This window comes from Gastrolobium bilobum, unplaced genomic scaffold (assembly GCF_033153095.1).
Source record: "Gastrolobium bilobum isolate Gb01-03AN ecotype WA unplaced genomic scaffold, APGP_CSIRO_Gbil_v1 utg16812, whole genome shotgun sequence".
Lineage (NCBI taxonomy): Eukaryota > Viridiplantae > Streptophyta > Magnoliopsida > Fabales > Fabaceae > Gastrolobium > Gastrolobium bilobum.
Genome location: NW_026896311.1, coordinates 44,939 through 59,560, shown reverse-complemented (window position 1 = coordinate 59,560; position 14,622 = coordinate 44,939). Strand labels below are relative to the sequence as shown.

Sequence of the window (14,622 nt, the reverse complement as noted above, 5' to 3'; positions counted from 1 at the left end):
TGGTATATTATTTCTTAAAAAATAACACACGTCATTTTTTATTTTTGAATATTTAAATTCTAGTTCTTTTAAATTTATTATGCACATTTTATTTATAATTTTAATATTTAATGTATACTTTTGAAATTAATCATGCATAACTCTCTAATAATTTTGATTTTTTTTTAATTTATATTTTTAAAATTTCATATAAATTTAAGAACTCTATAAATCCTATAAGTAGTTTTTATAAATTACAACACTCCCGAATTAAAAATAAAAAAGAAAAAGAAATGAAAAAAATAATAATAAAAGGGAACTAAGTTGAAAGAGGTTGAAAAACTTGCTTCAGTCTTTCTCCCCCGACGGTTTCTCCATCATGTCTCGCCCATCTGTTGTAAGCTCTCTCTCTCTCTCTCTCTCTCTCTCTCTCTGGACTTCAATTTCACACTTTTCTTTTTCTTTTTCTTTTCAATTTTCTGAATCCATAATACTCAGATCTCGTCTCTTCAACTTTGCATGAATCCGATTTTCTTCTATTTTTTGTTAACACAGATCTGCCTTTGCTGATTTATTTTACTGTTAAACCCTGTAAACCATCGCCTGCTTATAATGTATGTATCATTCAGATCATAATCATATACCTAATTTTATTACTTTATTTATAATTGGATTTTATGATCTAATTCGTAAAATTGTTTATTGTTCTCTTCCTTTGTGGGAATTTTATTTTTTTCTCTTTTGGATTTGGGTTACGAAAGTGAAGCTGGAAGCTACATAATTTGGTATTTCGAAATTCCAATTTAGCTTATGCTGTGCCACTTAGAGATGGACCTGACCATTATGATTCTCTTGGTTGACTTAATTTAGAGTTAAACATGTTTTACTATATATGACAATGTGTTTTTTGACTTGCTTGTAAGCCTTGATTTAAAATTACTGTAAAAAAAATTGAGATTTTGAAGTGTTTTTATGAGAGATACTTACTTTTAAGGAAAGTTCTGATCCTGTACTTTGTGCTTTTTGTTAGGAGTCATGCCCTTCTGTAAAGAACATCCTTCTTCTGGATTCTGATGGGAAACGTGTGGCGGTCAAATATTTCTCCGATGACTGGCCGACGAATAGTGCAAAGGAGACTTTTGAGAAAGTTGTATTCAACAAGACTCAGAAGACCAATGCCCGCACAGAAGGTGAGTGCTTGTGCTTCCTTCTCAAGAGGTCCTCTCTGTGGTATGGTGAATGGCCATGCCATAATTCATGATCAAGAATCACCTTCACGTTTGGTTGATATCTGCCTATGATTTGAATATATTTCTAATCGCTACTCTGTATATGTCCTCGTTTTGCCAACATATTGATGTCACTTTTATTGTGTTTATGGGTTTTTCATTTGACAGCGGAGATAGCAATGTTTGAGAGTAACATTGTTGTTTACAAGTTTGTCCAAGATCTTCACTTCTTTGTTACCGGGGGTGACAATGAAAACGAGCTTATCTTATCCACAGTTCTGCAGGCATTTTTTGATTCTGTGGGTCTCCTGCTCAGGTTATTTTCTTAAACTTAACTATTTAACCTTATGACATATTCAAAGGTGTTATCAATCTATATGTATTGACACATTATTCCTTGGTGATTTTATTGGCTTCCCCACTTTTCCCCTCCAGAGGCAATGTGGACAAGAAGGAAGCACTGGAGAACTTGGATCTCATTCTCTTGTGCATTGATGAAATTATTGATGGCGGGTATGCTATATGTTATTCATATTTAACTTATCTTCTACTGTTTGTTTGTTTGCTTCATGTTGTTCTTGCCTCTACATTTGAGAGACCGGTTCTTTTTCTGCAGTTAATTGATTGCAATTGTAATTTTTGTCATAAAAACAAAACACCTTATTTGAACTGTTATTCTGCTAGGAAGGAACATAAATACCACAGTTTGGAGCTTTCTAAGTTCGCCATGATACTTTTGAATAACAATTGTGCTTAGATAAGTTTTTGCTAACTCTAGAATAATTATGTACCATTGGACTTATTTAATGTGATCAATGTGATGTAACAAATGTCGCTTGCATAAGTTTTTTTCACTATCCTCAGCCAGAGTAGAATTTGAATACATGATTTTTCTGCTGAAAATTTTTGCTAAATTTTTCATACGATGACATCGATTTTATCAGTTCTCTTTTCATTTTTAAGCCAACCACATACCCCTGATTGGTTTGGATCCATGATCTCTTCATTTTCCCTTTTTCTTAAATGAAAAGATGTCATTTAGATCAAAACAATAGTTTTAGATGAAGCACAAGGTTGAATGCATGTTTCTTTGGAAGTTTTGATAAAAGTGTATTACGCCATAGCTTAAATCTTGGATACAGTTAATTTTGATGCTACTCCTTAAATGTTTTTCCTCCAGGTTTCCTGTGAACTAAAATGCACATTACAATGATAATTATAGCACCTCGTTGCTGCCATTGTGATTTCAATAGTTATAGGTCCCGCTGTACTAGAATTTCAGCAGAATCATACCATAAATCACATTTCTCTAGAACAGACATATCCCTCTGACGTTCTCCTTCCCCATTATATACCTTTCTACTAGCCCGTATATCGTCCAATGTTCTCCTTATGTGTGCCCCCTCTCTCATTCAGGCTTTCCCTCATTTTCACCTCGCCACTTTTCTCCTCTTTTTCTTGCCTCTTGTCAACATTTGTCTTGACTCTCCATCCCAGTCTCACTCAAATTTCATGTCTTCATATTTTGTGCAGTATTGTTCTTGAAACAGATCCAAATGTTATAGCTGGGAAAGTTGCAAGTAATAGTATAGATTCTGGAGCTCCTTTGTCTGAACAGGTATTTAACATCCGTCACTTTAATACCAGAAAAGAAAATTGAAATGAAACTCACTTATTTGAAGAATAATTGTATTTCTTTCCGTTGCAGACATTAAGTCAAGCATTGGCCACAGCCAGAGAACATCTTGCAAGATCTCTTCTTAAATGATCCATATGGCATTGGGCAATGGAGGAAACTTATCTTTTGGCGTTTTCTAGAAACGTTTAAGAATCTCCCTGCATATTGCATTCTGGAACCTGTATAATGATGTTACTTGCGCTGTGATTATTATTTTTTACATGCGAATATAGTTTTTTTTTGTTTTTTTTTTTTTTTGCACTCTTTTTCTTGTGACATTTTTTTCATTTAATTACCCACTATATTTAAAGATCATTATGGCATATACTCTATGTTCTTCAGAAAATTTCGTCAAAATCAGTTTTAGTTCATGCTAATTTTTAATTTATATTATCCCCACTTAAGTTTCAAAAGTATACAACTCTCCCTTGATTAATGTTTCAGAGATCGTGAAAATTGTTAATAATGGATTTCAAATTGATAATAAATAGGTCGTCATGTCTACAGGCCTAACTCCTCATAGTTGCACAAGATTTTGTTTTACAGAAAGCTCACAGTTTAAATTAAAAGATGAAAATATTTCATCCATCATTGCACATATACATCTCAAAAAATCTTGTTCACCTTTTGTTATGACTTTAAAATATAAATTGATCGAGTATACTGTATGGTAATTAATCTCTTCTCTTATTGTTGATTTGTGTCAAGTACACCATTTGTATGGATTATCACGTGACCAAGAAGTTAACTTTGCTGCATAATGTTTTATATTTGTGGATTGTCAATTTTATATAAAAAAAATTTACAATCAACATACTTGTCTTTTATAGAAAGTGAGTTGTTATTTTATATTCAAAATTAATTTTACTTGTTATCACTCAAATAAAATTAATTCTTTTAGGATAATTTTTAAAATATTATTCTTAAGAAAATAAATTATTTCAATATTAATTCTTTTAAAATTAATTCTTCAAACATTAACTAAAATCTTTTTACCAAAAAAAAAAAAAAAAAATCTAAACCAAACATATTCATGAAATTGATACAAAGTGTAGGGTATAGACCAAGTCTCTTGTTCTCTTTTATTTTATGTTATAAATATTTTTGGACTACAACTGATTAACACATGACTTTTTTTAATACGATTTCAAAGGTATACCTTCCATATTTGCTTAATGCATTAAAGTGAATTAATTTCCCTTATTGGTTCGAGGTTTGACAAAGGAAAGTAATAAGAACACAATTTTTTCTTAGTAAAAAAAAAAGGTATATTTCAATCCCTTATGCTATTATTTTAAGTTGTATCTCCTAAGTAGCTATAGTTAGAACAGGACTCGTAACTCAAGAATGAGATTTATTTTCAAATTTCTTTTTAACATCACAAATCTTATATATAACTTCATTAACAATTGTTAATCATACACTAAGTACAAATACATACCAATTAACAAACAATAATCATTTATAAAAAAATTCATAAGATAATCTTTATCTAGGTTAAATTTAGCAATCGTTTCTAGACAAAATTAGCGTGGCCCTTAATAATTTAAACTTGTTATTTCTTTTAAGATCAAGTATTCCTTCTTAGCAGTTCTTCAACATTAATTTCCCCCATTTTTCAAGGTAGTGAAGTTTGTTCAATAACCAAGTTATGGTCCTGTATTCAGTGACTTTATAACCTTTTTAATGTGCTTTTATGTGGACAACGGGTGGTACTCTAACTGCTTGTCTTGTAACGCATTCAAATTTGTTATCATGAACCATTTCATGCGTCTAATTTTATTTTGAAACCAATAATCTGCGAGTTTGTATAGTGCTTGATGATGAGCTCGAACAGCTGGCAAATGTTTTTTTACAATAATGTATATTGTTCTTATTAAAGAATGAAGGTAGCAGAAAGTTACAAATCCCATTTTAGCATGGTAGAGCTAGAATGTTTGAAGTCTCACGCTCTCACTGGTATCACATTTTTTCATTCTCTTTTTTTTCCTGAGATATCCTCTAGCCGACAGCTTAAGACTAATCCTTTCGAGACGAAAAATCACATTAAGTGAGTAAATCTCTCCCAACAAATCATTTTTCATACACATGACTAGGAATTAAATTCCTGTCAGCATGATTAAGGAATCCAACTATCTACCAAATATGCTGAGCTTTGTTTGTCACATTTTTCACTTTGGTGTTAGACAAGAGAAATTATTATATATATACTTAGTTGGCATAACTTCCATCGATTAAGCCAAATAAAAATTGACTTGAGGCATATAAATATTTAATTTATATAAAAAACTTATTTATTTACCAAAGCTCTTTTCAACTTAAGACTTGCAACAACCCATTGCCACCAACTGGTGTCAATGTTGAAGCATACTTGGACAATTTATTGTATGAGTAGATAATCCGCATCATTATGGAAAGCATCACCAGCAGTAGGAGGTAAGTTACTCCGAGAAACACTTTTCCGAACTTGGGCATGAGTCTCAGCTTCATGTTTAAACATCTTCACCAATTCTTGCAGCTCAAGCATCCTTACTTCAACCTTTTCTTCAGCAATAGGTTTTTTCAACCCAAGGTAAACCTGGCCAACTGCAATCAGCACTGCTCCTAAAAAGATGAGGATGGCTGTGAAGACACCAAATGCATATGGTGTTTTTTCTGCCCCAGGTATTCCATCAACGTTGATCCCAAATAACCCAGTAATGATGGTGAGGATGACGCCAACACCACCAAATACAGCTAAATTATGGGTCACTCTAAGGCTTCTATCCTGGATAGATATTCAGCAGATGCAAGACAAAAATATCATGTTTATCTAGGACGAGGAATATGCAATTGTTTCTAGCTACTATTTGAAAATAAAAGGCATCCTAAATGAAAGTTCAGAGGTATTAATACCTGCAACCAAGCTCGAACAGTGCTCTGCGTAACATCTTGAATGGTAAACAAGCGGCCACGAACTGCTTCTTGCTCATCAATCATTTCCCTAGTACTCTTTTTTATTCCCTCTAACAAGCTTCTTGCTCCATTTCCTTTCAGATGTTGGAGAAGCTCAAAGACAATTTCATCTCTTGCATGGAGTGACCACTTCACTCTGATAACCTGGATCGAAACACAAAAGTTGTAAGGAGATTCTCTGTACAATGGACTTGGCCGGCATGAATTGTTATTAAACAAACAGAAATCAGCCTAAGACAGAAAATTTAACTCACTTTGGTGTTGCTTGTGCTTTTCAAAAGCTATTTTCAAAAGCGAATGATCAAAATAACCAACTAAATAGACCCTTATCACAAGTCTGGTAAATTTTAATGATCATAAACCCATTATGTTTGAAGGGGAGTCTAGGCACAATGGTTAGTGTTGTTGCTATGTGAACAGGTCAAAGGTTCAATTTATGTAATGAACCTCTTGCAAATGCAAGATAAGGTTGCCTACGACAAATCCTTCCCAGGACCCTGTGTAGAGCATGAACTTTATAGCACCAGGTTATCCTTTTTATAGACAAGTGGCCGCAGGGCTGGAAACAAGTTCGGTTTGGCTTGACTTGATAATAAATGGTTCAGCACCAAACTTAACTCGAGTTCAATATGAACCAATTTTTGTAGCTCACAGCTCGAAACAAGTTCTAAAACTCTATGGTTTGGGTCACCAGTTTGAATTACATGAATCAAACATGAGACAGGCAGCCGTAACTATAACGGTCCTAAGGTAGTGAAATTCCTTGATGGGTAAGTTTCATCCGGCTTAGTTACACCAAATAAAAATAAAAAGTGGTTTCCGCTTTCAAATTCTATTATCAACCAAACTAGCTCTTGAACCTGGTTCATAATTCAACTCAACTCAACTAATCAATTATATATATATACACGCATATACATGCACATACATTGAGCCAGTTCGTTAACTAAAAGAGTCTAGCAGTACTTGGCTCAAGTTTAGCTTATTTGGGTCATGAACCAAGTCCATCGAGCTAAATAATTAGTCGAGTCTTAAACTACTCTCAAGTTGGTTCAGTTCATTGCCAGCCCTCACAAGCGTGATAACTTTAGACCACCTGCACATGAACAACTACCAGGTACTTCAGTGCAAACAGTTATGTGTGGCTCAATATAGCCAATGGACATTTTACAATCCTAAGAATTTAGTTTTGTCAACTCACACATCTCAATAGCAATTAGAATTTAGTTTACTAACAACTTTTTATCAAACAGATCTGCAGCTTCAGTTCAATTATATCCACTTTCTTGATCTTAATTTCTATTAAGAGATGTAACATCAAAACTAAATTCACATACGTCTTACTCAGGATTTGAATCTTCCAGAATAATTCATAGAAATACCTTTTTAATAATGCATGTGTAAAGTACGTTAGTCCTCTAATTAAGGAGCAATTTTCAGAGATAATTACTTGTTACTATGGCTGTAATTAAAACTCACTAGTATAAATATACCCTTGTGTGGTCTAATTTAGACATACAGTTCCTGTATACTCTCATAAAATTATACTTAATTTTATGAGTGAAAAATGCACTATTTAACCAGCAACCAAAAGATCAACCTGTGAATTGCAACCCTCTAACCATTTAAAAATCTGAACCCTCGTTTTATCCTCTATTACTGAGTGAAAATAATCACATAAAAAAGAATTTGTTGTAAATTATTGTATTTATTTTATTAGCAAGATAAGTGTTTCCTTATTATAGGATTTGGATTTATTCCCTTCGACCCATTAGCCTCATTAGTCTCTATATATAATGTAACCCTTTGTACATGTTGACTTGAGAAATAATAATATTTGAGTTTTCTCCTTTCAAATGCATTTCAGCCTCAAATAATAAAATTAGTAATTCCTCTAAAGAGGTATCTTCTGCTTAACAAGAATGAGCATACCTGTCTTGATAACTTTCTGATTTCTTGATTTAATATTATGACAAAAAGATTTAAATCTTCATGGTTTCTCCTGGTCAAAGGGAAAACTGTCAACTTAGTGGAAGACAACTTACAAAATTGGAATGACTTGAATTCACACACAATGCACATTTAAGAACCTATTCATAAACTTCAATTCAATCTCATCTGCTGCCCCAAATATAGATTTACGAAATAACCTGAAAAACTAAACAAAAATGTTAAACCAAATTAACATGACTTGAAGTTTAATTGAAATGCAGTCGGGAAAAAAAGGTGCACTGAACATCAATGCAAGCATTGGGCAAAATGTCCATCTTTGCGTGCTACTTACCTAAGAGACGCTCCTGAGGAACCAATGTGCCCATGTAATCAAGTACGAGAGCATAAAAGTAAAAAAAGCTAAAGAAGACAAATTAACACCAAAACCCACATCAAAATCTAATCTAGCAATCCATATTTTCCCCCTTTTTTGTAAATCAGCAGAGCTAGGAGTGATAGACAACACAATGTCATAATATTAAAAATTAAATACGGAAAAAGAATTCATTTTTCAAGAAATTAAATCAATCATTTTTCCCTATGCTTGATAGCTCTTCTTTCGAAACATTTAATGTCATAATATTTTACAGACTTAACTGACCCTCAGACATTTGAATCTATAATTTTCAAACGGAGTTATAATCTTTTGCATGTTTTAAGATTGTTGTAAGATTCCAAATCTTTGACATAATTAGAGCAAGACTTAACCAAATTTTGAAAGATTTTTCTTCTTTTCCAGAATAAGTATATGTTTTTAAAAGTATCCAGTGCTCCAGACAACTCAAAATAAATAAATAAAAGAACCAGTTTTGGGTTTGGGAAAGTATTTCAAGAATGCCAAGACGCAACACTAACACACTGGATAATTCTCCCTTAATTTATATTGGATTGAAACTACCCATATCTTTGTGCGAATATCTTCATTTTCTCGTTTCCCATTTTCTGGGTTACATCAATAAACTACAATCTTAGTATGAAGATAGAAGATTCAAGTTTCAAGTAGTAGATTCACAAAGAACAAGAGGGAGGAGAAAAGTTATATAGTTGTAAGAACGTAGTGCCAAATAAAGATGGTGAAATAGATCCTCAGTGAATGATAACACATAGTTTATAAAATTATCATATTTTGGATTGGAAAAAAAGAGGACGAACCTCGAGCAGCGGTAAAAGCTGCTCCTTTATGACTGAAAGGTCATGGTTCGAATCCAAAAAACAATCTCTATGCAGGTATGCTAGGGTAAAGCTGCGTACAAGGATTGTCCTCACCCCACCCTGCTAGTCAGGGTTTAATGAGGAGTGGTTTTTATCATATTTTGGATTGGATGCTTGTCATTAGTTTTATAAAGGCTACAATTTCAAGGAACTCCCTCCAACTATAAGTCATATGCAGAAAATCCCCTTGTGCTTTGAAACTCACCAACACATCTCCCTAAACTCACCAAACCATGCTTATTGACTCCCTGTATGGAGTTTTCTACATATGAACGAGGGAGCCAATACACAGTAATATGCACAATTTGGTGAGTATAGGGAGATGTGTTGATGAGTTCAAGTACAGGGGGCTTTCTGCACATGACCCATAGTTGGAGGGGTTCCTTGTATTTTAGCCTTTTATAAAATTCTCAATTTTTTGATTGCAAGCTTTTTAGTAGTAACTTGTCTTTTTTTCCCCTGCCAAGTGATGAATTGGTTGATTTTCACTGCATAAGCAATTAATTTGAGGAATCCATATACCAAATTTTCAGGTCTTCTAGAAATTCATCTCCAATCAACAGTCAGCTGGTGAATTACTTTCAATTGTCTTCTTTCTTATTCCTTCCTTCTATACTTATTTCTTTATTTTGTATTTTGTATTTTGTATTTTTCCTTTCATGTTCATTTTCTTTTCATATGGATGAAAAAAAGATATACTGGTACACATCAAACAAAATCTGGACCATGCAACATTCAAGCAAACCATTGCACTAAATTAAGAATAAAATTATCTTTATTACTAAATTTAGCTTATCCATGTATAATCACAAGCTTGCATATTACCAACTATCTACAAAGTTATTGATATGATGCCAAATATGAACCAATTTATTTTCTCTCTCAGGAACAAAACCATATATGTAAGTTTGCTCAAGCATGATATGTAGTAAGAAAATATTTGCCATGTTATAAGAGCAGGTCAGTTTAATCTAATGTAAGATAACTAAGAAAAAACTTATGTTAACAATTTTAAACTGAAGAATAGAAACAAAGAAAGAGACATGAGACCGACAAATGTATTGTTTCATACTTTCATATGTGAGCAACCTAATTATTACCCACATCAAATATGAAGAAAAATGTTGTCATTACCTATCATCCCACCGAGAGAGACGGCATGTAAGCTGTGCTATAACTTCATGCACTGTTCTCGGCACATTGTACCCTCCAGCAGAAAGAAGCTCCTAACCAAAGCAGAGCACAAAATGAATTACATCTTTGTATAAGAATTTTAATTAGTGACTAGAGGTCAGTGAAGTGAAATGGCAAGCAAGAACAACCTGAACTTCTGTTATACCCAGAACATTTACCCTTGACACTGATCCTTTTATATGCATTACAGTTACTAGGAAGTTTTGTGCTTGCCAAGACCTAACTACAATCGGAATGTCATCTTCTTCAACAAGAGGATCCCCCGCTGATTGTCCCAAGAGCTCAAATAACAGCCCCTCCGCAACTCTGACTGGGACCTACATATAAGAGTAAAGTCTAATAATCAGTAATGAGTAAGACTGGTGTCCATGGAAAATTTTTGAAGAGTAACATGATAATCATTGACTTGTTGCAAATGTTATTTACTATTAGCAGATTCCTTGTCTTAATCTTCATCTTATTGTTTAAACATTTCTTAAGATCATTATAAAACTTTCAAAAAGGCACAAACTATAAACACTAAGACTATGTTTGAATTGAAGGAAAGGGATGGAACGGAATGGCATTAGTTGCCATTATTTGAATTGTTTGAAATAGGGTGAATAGAATGAAACCTAATGGAGTCTATTCTATCCAATTCATCTATTTTTCTTCCGCCATCACTCACCCCCCAATTTGAGGGGTATGAGGTGGGACGACTTTTTTGTTTACTAACATAATTATTAAATTGCTCGTGTCCTTAACAAGCACCAAACAAGATAAAGATATGATCCTTTCTCATTGTTTGATGCGTCCTTGCTCACCTATTCTGACTCGTGAAAAGAGTGATGCCTCGATGTTAGGGTTCAAGGGTGAGAAGAACAAGATTAATTGAGGAAATATAGGGAAACACAAATTAAGAGATAAGAAAGGAAAGAATGGGATGAAGAATCTAGCTTCTGACTCTGTGAATCAATTGAAGGAGAGAACTCATTTACAAGGTTTCCCTTCTCAACTTAGCCTTCAAGACTCTTCAACTGAATGAATATCTGACTGCTTCTTCTGTACACTGCTTCTCCCATTTAACTACCAGAACAGAACTAACTGTTCTTTCCAGCTCAAACCCAACATGCCTAACTACCCTAACTAACTAACTGTTCCTTCCTTTTGTATCTTCTAGTATACACTTTCCTTAAATTCCCCCCTTCCCTCACATTCACTAAATAACCCTTCAATTCACCTGTTTTGCACACTTAATTTGCCCTAGAAAACACTAATCCAAATCCGTTGAATATTGCATCTGTCGCTGTCTTCCTATTAAGAGTTGCAAACTCAGAAGAGAAAACAAAATCCATCAGGTCACTGACTTTGTCTAAGTAATACATGACAAACATAAATATGACAAGGACACCGCAAACCTTGAAGCATTCAGGCGATCAACAAAAACATAATACAATTGAAGAACTTAACTTGAAATATTATTGTATATACACAGCCACATATGCCATCATGTGCTTTTCGTGTGCACGTAGATGCTCTTAGCAAACTTAGATCAAAATATAGATGTCAAATGATTATATTATTAAGACTAGCAATTAACAATGCTGAAAATGCAGTGTACCTCATAGAGAAGGTGTTTCATTCGCTCACTTATAAGCCTATTTTCATCTCTCAAAGCTAAACTAACAGCAGGATGTAGCCATTGAGCATTGCTGAGCCAAGCCTCAACAGTGGGGTGATCTGCAGAAACATGGCACCACCATATAGGCCCAGCTGGACGCTCCCAATAGGGAGCTGCCAAATCTGCTACAGTAATATCATCTTCACAATCCTCAAATTCAAGTTGATTAGAAGACCAGACTGCATCAACCTGAACTGATTGGACAAGTTCTGAAATTCTTGCCCATCCAATTGGTACCCAATGACTACCCACATACTTTTCTGGGGTATTGGATTGGCCAGACTGAAGAACCTGTCTCCCTCGGTCATCATCGGACGCACCAAACGAATTGTCCCTTAAGACATTTACAGATGAAGGATGTGAGAGCTTGTTTTCATCTAGTCTCATGGAAGAAGCCTCCATTAAACCATCTGAAGGGACATGCATCGTTGAATATTGTCCATCAAAGTGTAGTCTGTCTGTGATCTTTGATGAGGACCTGGATTTACCTGATCTTTTTTGTCCTCGAATAAATTCAAAAGCACAAATAAGTCCATCTGTCCAAAGGTCATTTCCAGGATTGGGATCACTGCCATGATTAGTTTTAAGGCTTTCTGGTTTCTTCTTTTTTCTTGAGGAATGTGATTGATCTTTTGTATCATTCATTTTCTGCCCTTCATGAAGCCAACATAGAGCTTATAAGTTAGATCTTCACAGGAAAAACCACTCTTATATAAAAAGAAAGTTACACTAATGTGATGTTTCAAAAACTTCTTCTGATGGCAATCAACAAATTAATGCTACAATTTGAAGGTAAAAGGTCTTAATTTTAAATTTAGGTATTTTTATTGAAACAAGAAGAAAAAGCAGCAAAGGGTGAATGAAAATAATTTAAACAGAACTGGTGATTTATTTTGCTATTGTAGTTAATTAAAGCAGGAGATTGTTGTAAGAAAATTTTTCAGCAGTAGTCTAACTCTAACCACAAGGATGGCTGGATATAAATATTAAATCATTTATATATCAACATGCATCAAAAGCTAACTGTCATACAAAATATTTTCTTTGAACAAAGAAGGAAGGTTGAGTGATTTATAACTTTAGAGAACTTTCATAATGCAATAAAACCTCTACAAGAGAAGCTTCCTATGGTCAAAATCAAAAAGCAAAACAAAACAACACAACCATTGCAGAAAAAAGAAAAGAAAAGAAAAAATTACCAGAGGAAAATGGAGAGAGTGATGAGTGGTGAGTGGAGATGCTTCACAATCTCCAAACGAAAAGAATATTGATAAAGGAAGAGAGACACGTTGTGCGCGTGCACAGTAACTGACACGAGATGCCCTGCTGATAACGACCTACATATCTAACTAACCAAATGGACATTGCCAGAATGCCATCTTCACTCCCACTTATACTTTTTGAGTATTTGTTGTCTCATGATTTTTGTTTGGGTTAGTGTTTGTCGGCAAAAAATTAAAATATTATTATTTAAGTAAAAAATTACGAAAACTTGAAACTATTTACCGATCTATTTTACTCACGTTCAAAATGGTCATGGCCCTCATGCCAGATTAGGTATAATAGGATGCATGGTCGTGCTCAATTTAGATGCAACTCAGCGTTACTACCATTATTGACACGTGGCAAAAACAAAACAAAAAAAAATCGTAAAATTTGAGAAAGTCATAACTTTTGATTTGGGTGTATGAATCAAGTAATTTTTTTTATTCCACATAACTTTTCGATATCTACGCAATGATATCTCATGAAGATGATTTGGTCAAAAAAAATTCAAAAAATTTGCAACAATGGTGCCACCCCAAGAGATTAAATTTATCGTAAAATTTTGAAATACCATAATTTTTGACTCGGAAGTCCAAATTAGATTTTTTTTTAATCTCACATAATTATTTGATATATACACATTGAAAAATTCTCGAAGGAATATTTGTTAATATTAGAAATGTAAAATTTAAATAACATCATTCACAAAGATAAAATATGTCAAACGGGACACAGAGAAGCACTTTGGGGAGGGGGGAATTGATCACCTGATAAAATGAAAAATCCCCTTCAATGAAATCACCTAATTTTGACACTTGGGTCAAAGTTATAGTCTTTCGAAGTTTTACAGTAAAATATCTCAAATTTAAAAAAAAAAAAACAATTTTTTTGACCAAATCCCCTTGAATGAGATGTCATTGCATATATATCGAAAAGTTATGTGAAATAAAAAAATTACCTGAATTCAGATACTCGAGTCAATTTATGGCCTTCCGAAATTTTATAGTCAAACTCTTGATTGACTTTTTTGTGCAGCATATCAGTACTGGGTGAGTCACCCTTAAATTGGGCACGATTGTCACTTTATTGCACCTAATCTTAGTGCGAGTCGTCACGTTCATTTTGAGCATGACTAAATGCAATAGATTCGTAAATCATTTAAAAAATGTTATGTTTTCATAATTTATTATTTAAATAATAATATCATAATTTTTTTTGCTAGTGTTTGTCTTCTTCTTTTTTTGTAAAAAAGTGTTTGTCTTTTTTTTTTTTGATAAACAAGTGTTTGCCTTTTTAAATAACATAGAACTGTGTTATTTTAATTACAAATTTAATATTTCTATTTTTTCTGCAAAATAAATTTCTACTACACTCGTACAAAAGTAAGTGGATCCCTTTAACTTCTTTTCTCTCTTTTTTAAATTTCCACCGCTCGATGGGAATATTTTGCAAAAAAA

At 33.4% G+C, this 14,622-nt stretch overlaps 2 protein-coding genes across 2 annotated transcripts; one reads left to right on the top strand and one right to left on the bottom strand.

The window, feature by feature from the left end:
• The first annotated feature begins 333 nt into the window (after positions 1–333).
• LOC133298845 (coatomer subunit zeta-2-like) lies at positions 334–3,202 on the top strand. The gene is made up of 6 exons (XM_061498218.1): positions 334–376; positions 1,010–1,169; positions 1,377–1,524; positions 1,644–1,721; positions 2,742–2,826; positions 2,917–3,202. Exons 1-6 carry the CDS (start codon positions 359–361, stop codon positions 2,974–2,976), a joined length of 549 nt encoding a protein of 182 aa, XP_061354202.1. The 5' UTR covers positions 334–358; the 3' UTR covers positions 2,977–3,202.
• A 1,946-nt stretch (positions 3,203–5,148) lies between these two features.
• LOC133298865 (uncharacterized) lies at positions 5,149–13,218 on the bottom strand. The gene is made up of 8 exons (XM_061498242.1): positions 13,099–13,218; positions 11,840–12,547; positions 10,368–10,556; positions 10,180–10,271; positions 7,932–7,991; positions 7,774–7,843; positions 5,782–5,985; positions 5,149–5,653 (listed from the first exon to the last, which is right to left on the bottom strand). Exons 2-8 carry the CDS (start codon positions 12,542–12,544, stop codon positions 5,267–5,269), a joined length of 1,707 nt encoding a protein of 568 aa, XP_061354226.1. The 5' UTR covers positions 12,545–12,547; positions 13,099–13,218; the 3' UTR covers positions 5,149–5,266.
• Between the last annotated feature and the right edge of the window lie 1,404 nt (positions 13,219–14,622).

Bases quoted from the DNA above. Each gene is read 5' to 3' on its own strand.
- LOC133298845 (XM_061498218.1), top strand. The intron at 1,170-1,376 runs GTGAGTGCTTGT...TTCATTTGACAG, and splicing joins GACCAATGCCCGCACAGAAG to CGGAGATAGCAATGTTTGAG. The intron at 2,827-2,916 runs GTATTTAACATC...TTTCCGTTGCAG, and splicing joins GAGCTCCTTTGTCTGAACAG to ACATTAAGTCAAGCATTGGC.
- LOC133298865 (XM_061498242.1), bottom strand. From the start codon at position 12,544: ATGAATGATACAAAAGATCAATCACATTCCTCAAGAAAAAAGAAGAAA. The intron at 7,992-10,179 runs GTAATGACAACA...TTAGTTTTTCAG, and splicing joins CTCTCTCGGTGGGATGATAG to GTTATTTCGTAAATCTATAT. The intron at 5,986-7,773 runs GTATGCTCATTC...GTTTCGATCCAG, and splicing joins TCAGAAAGTTATCAAGACAG to GTTATCAGAGTGAAGTGGTC.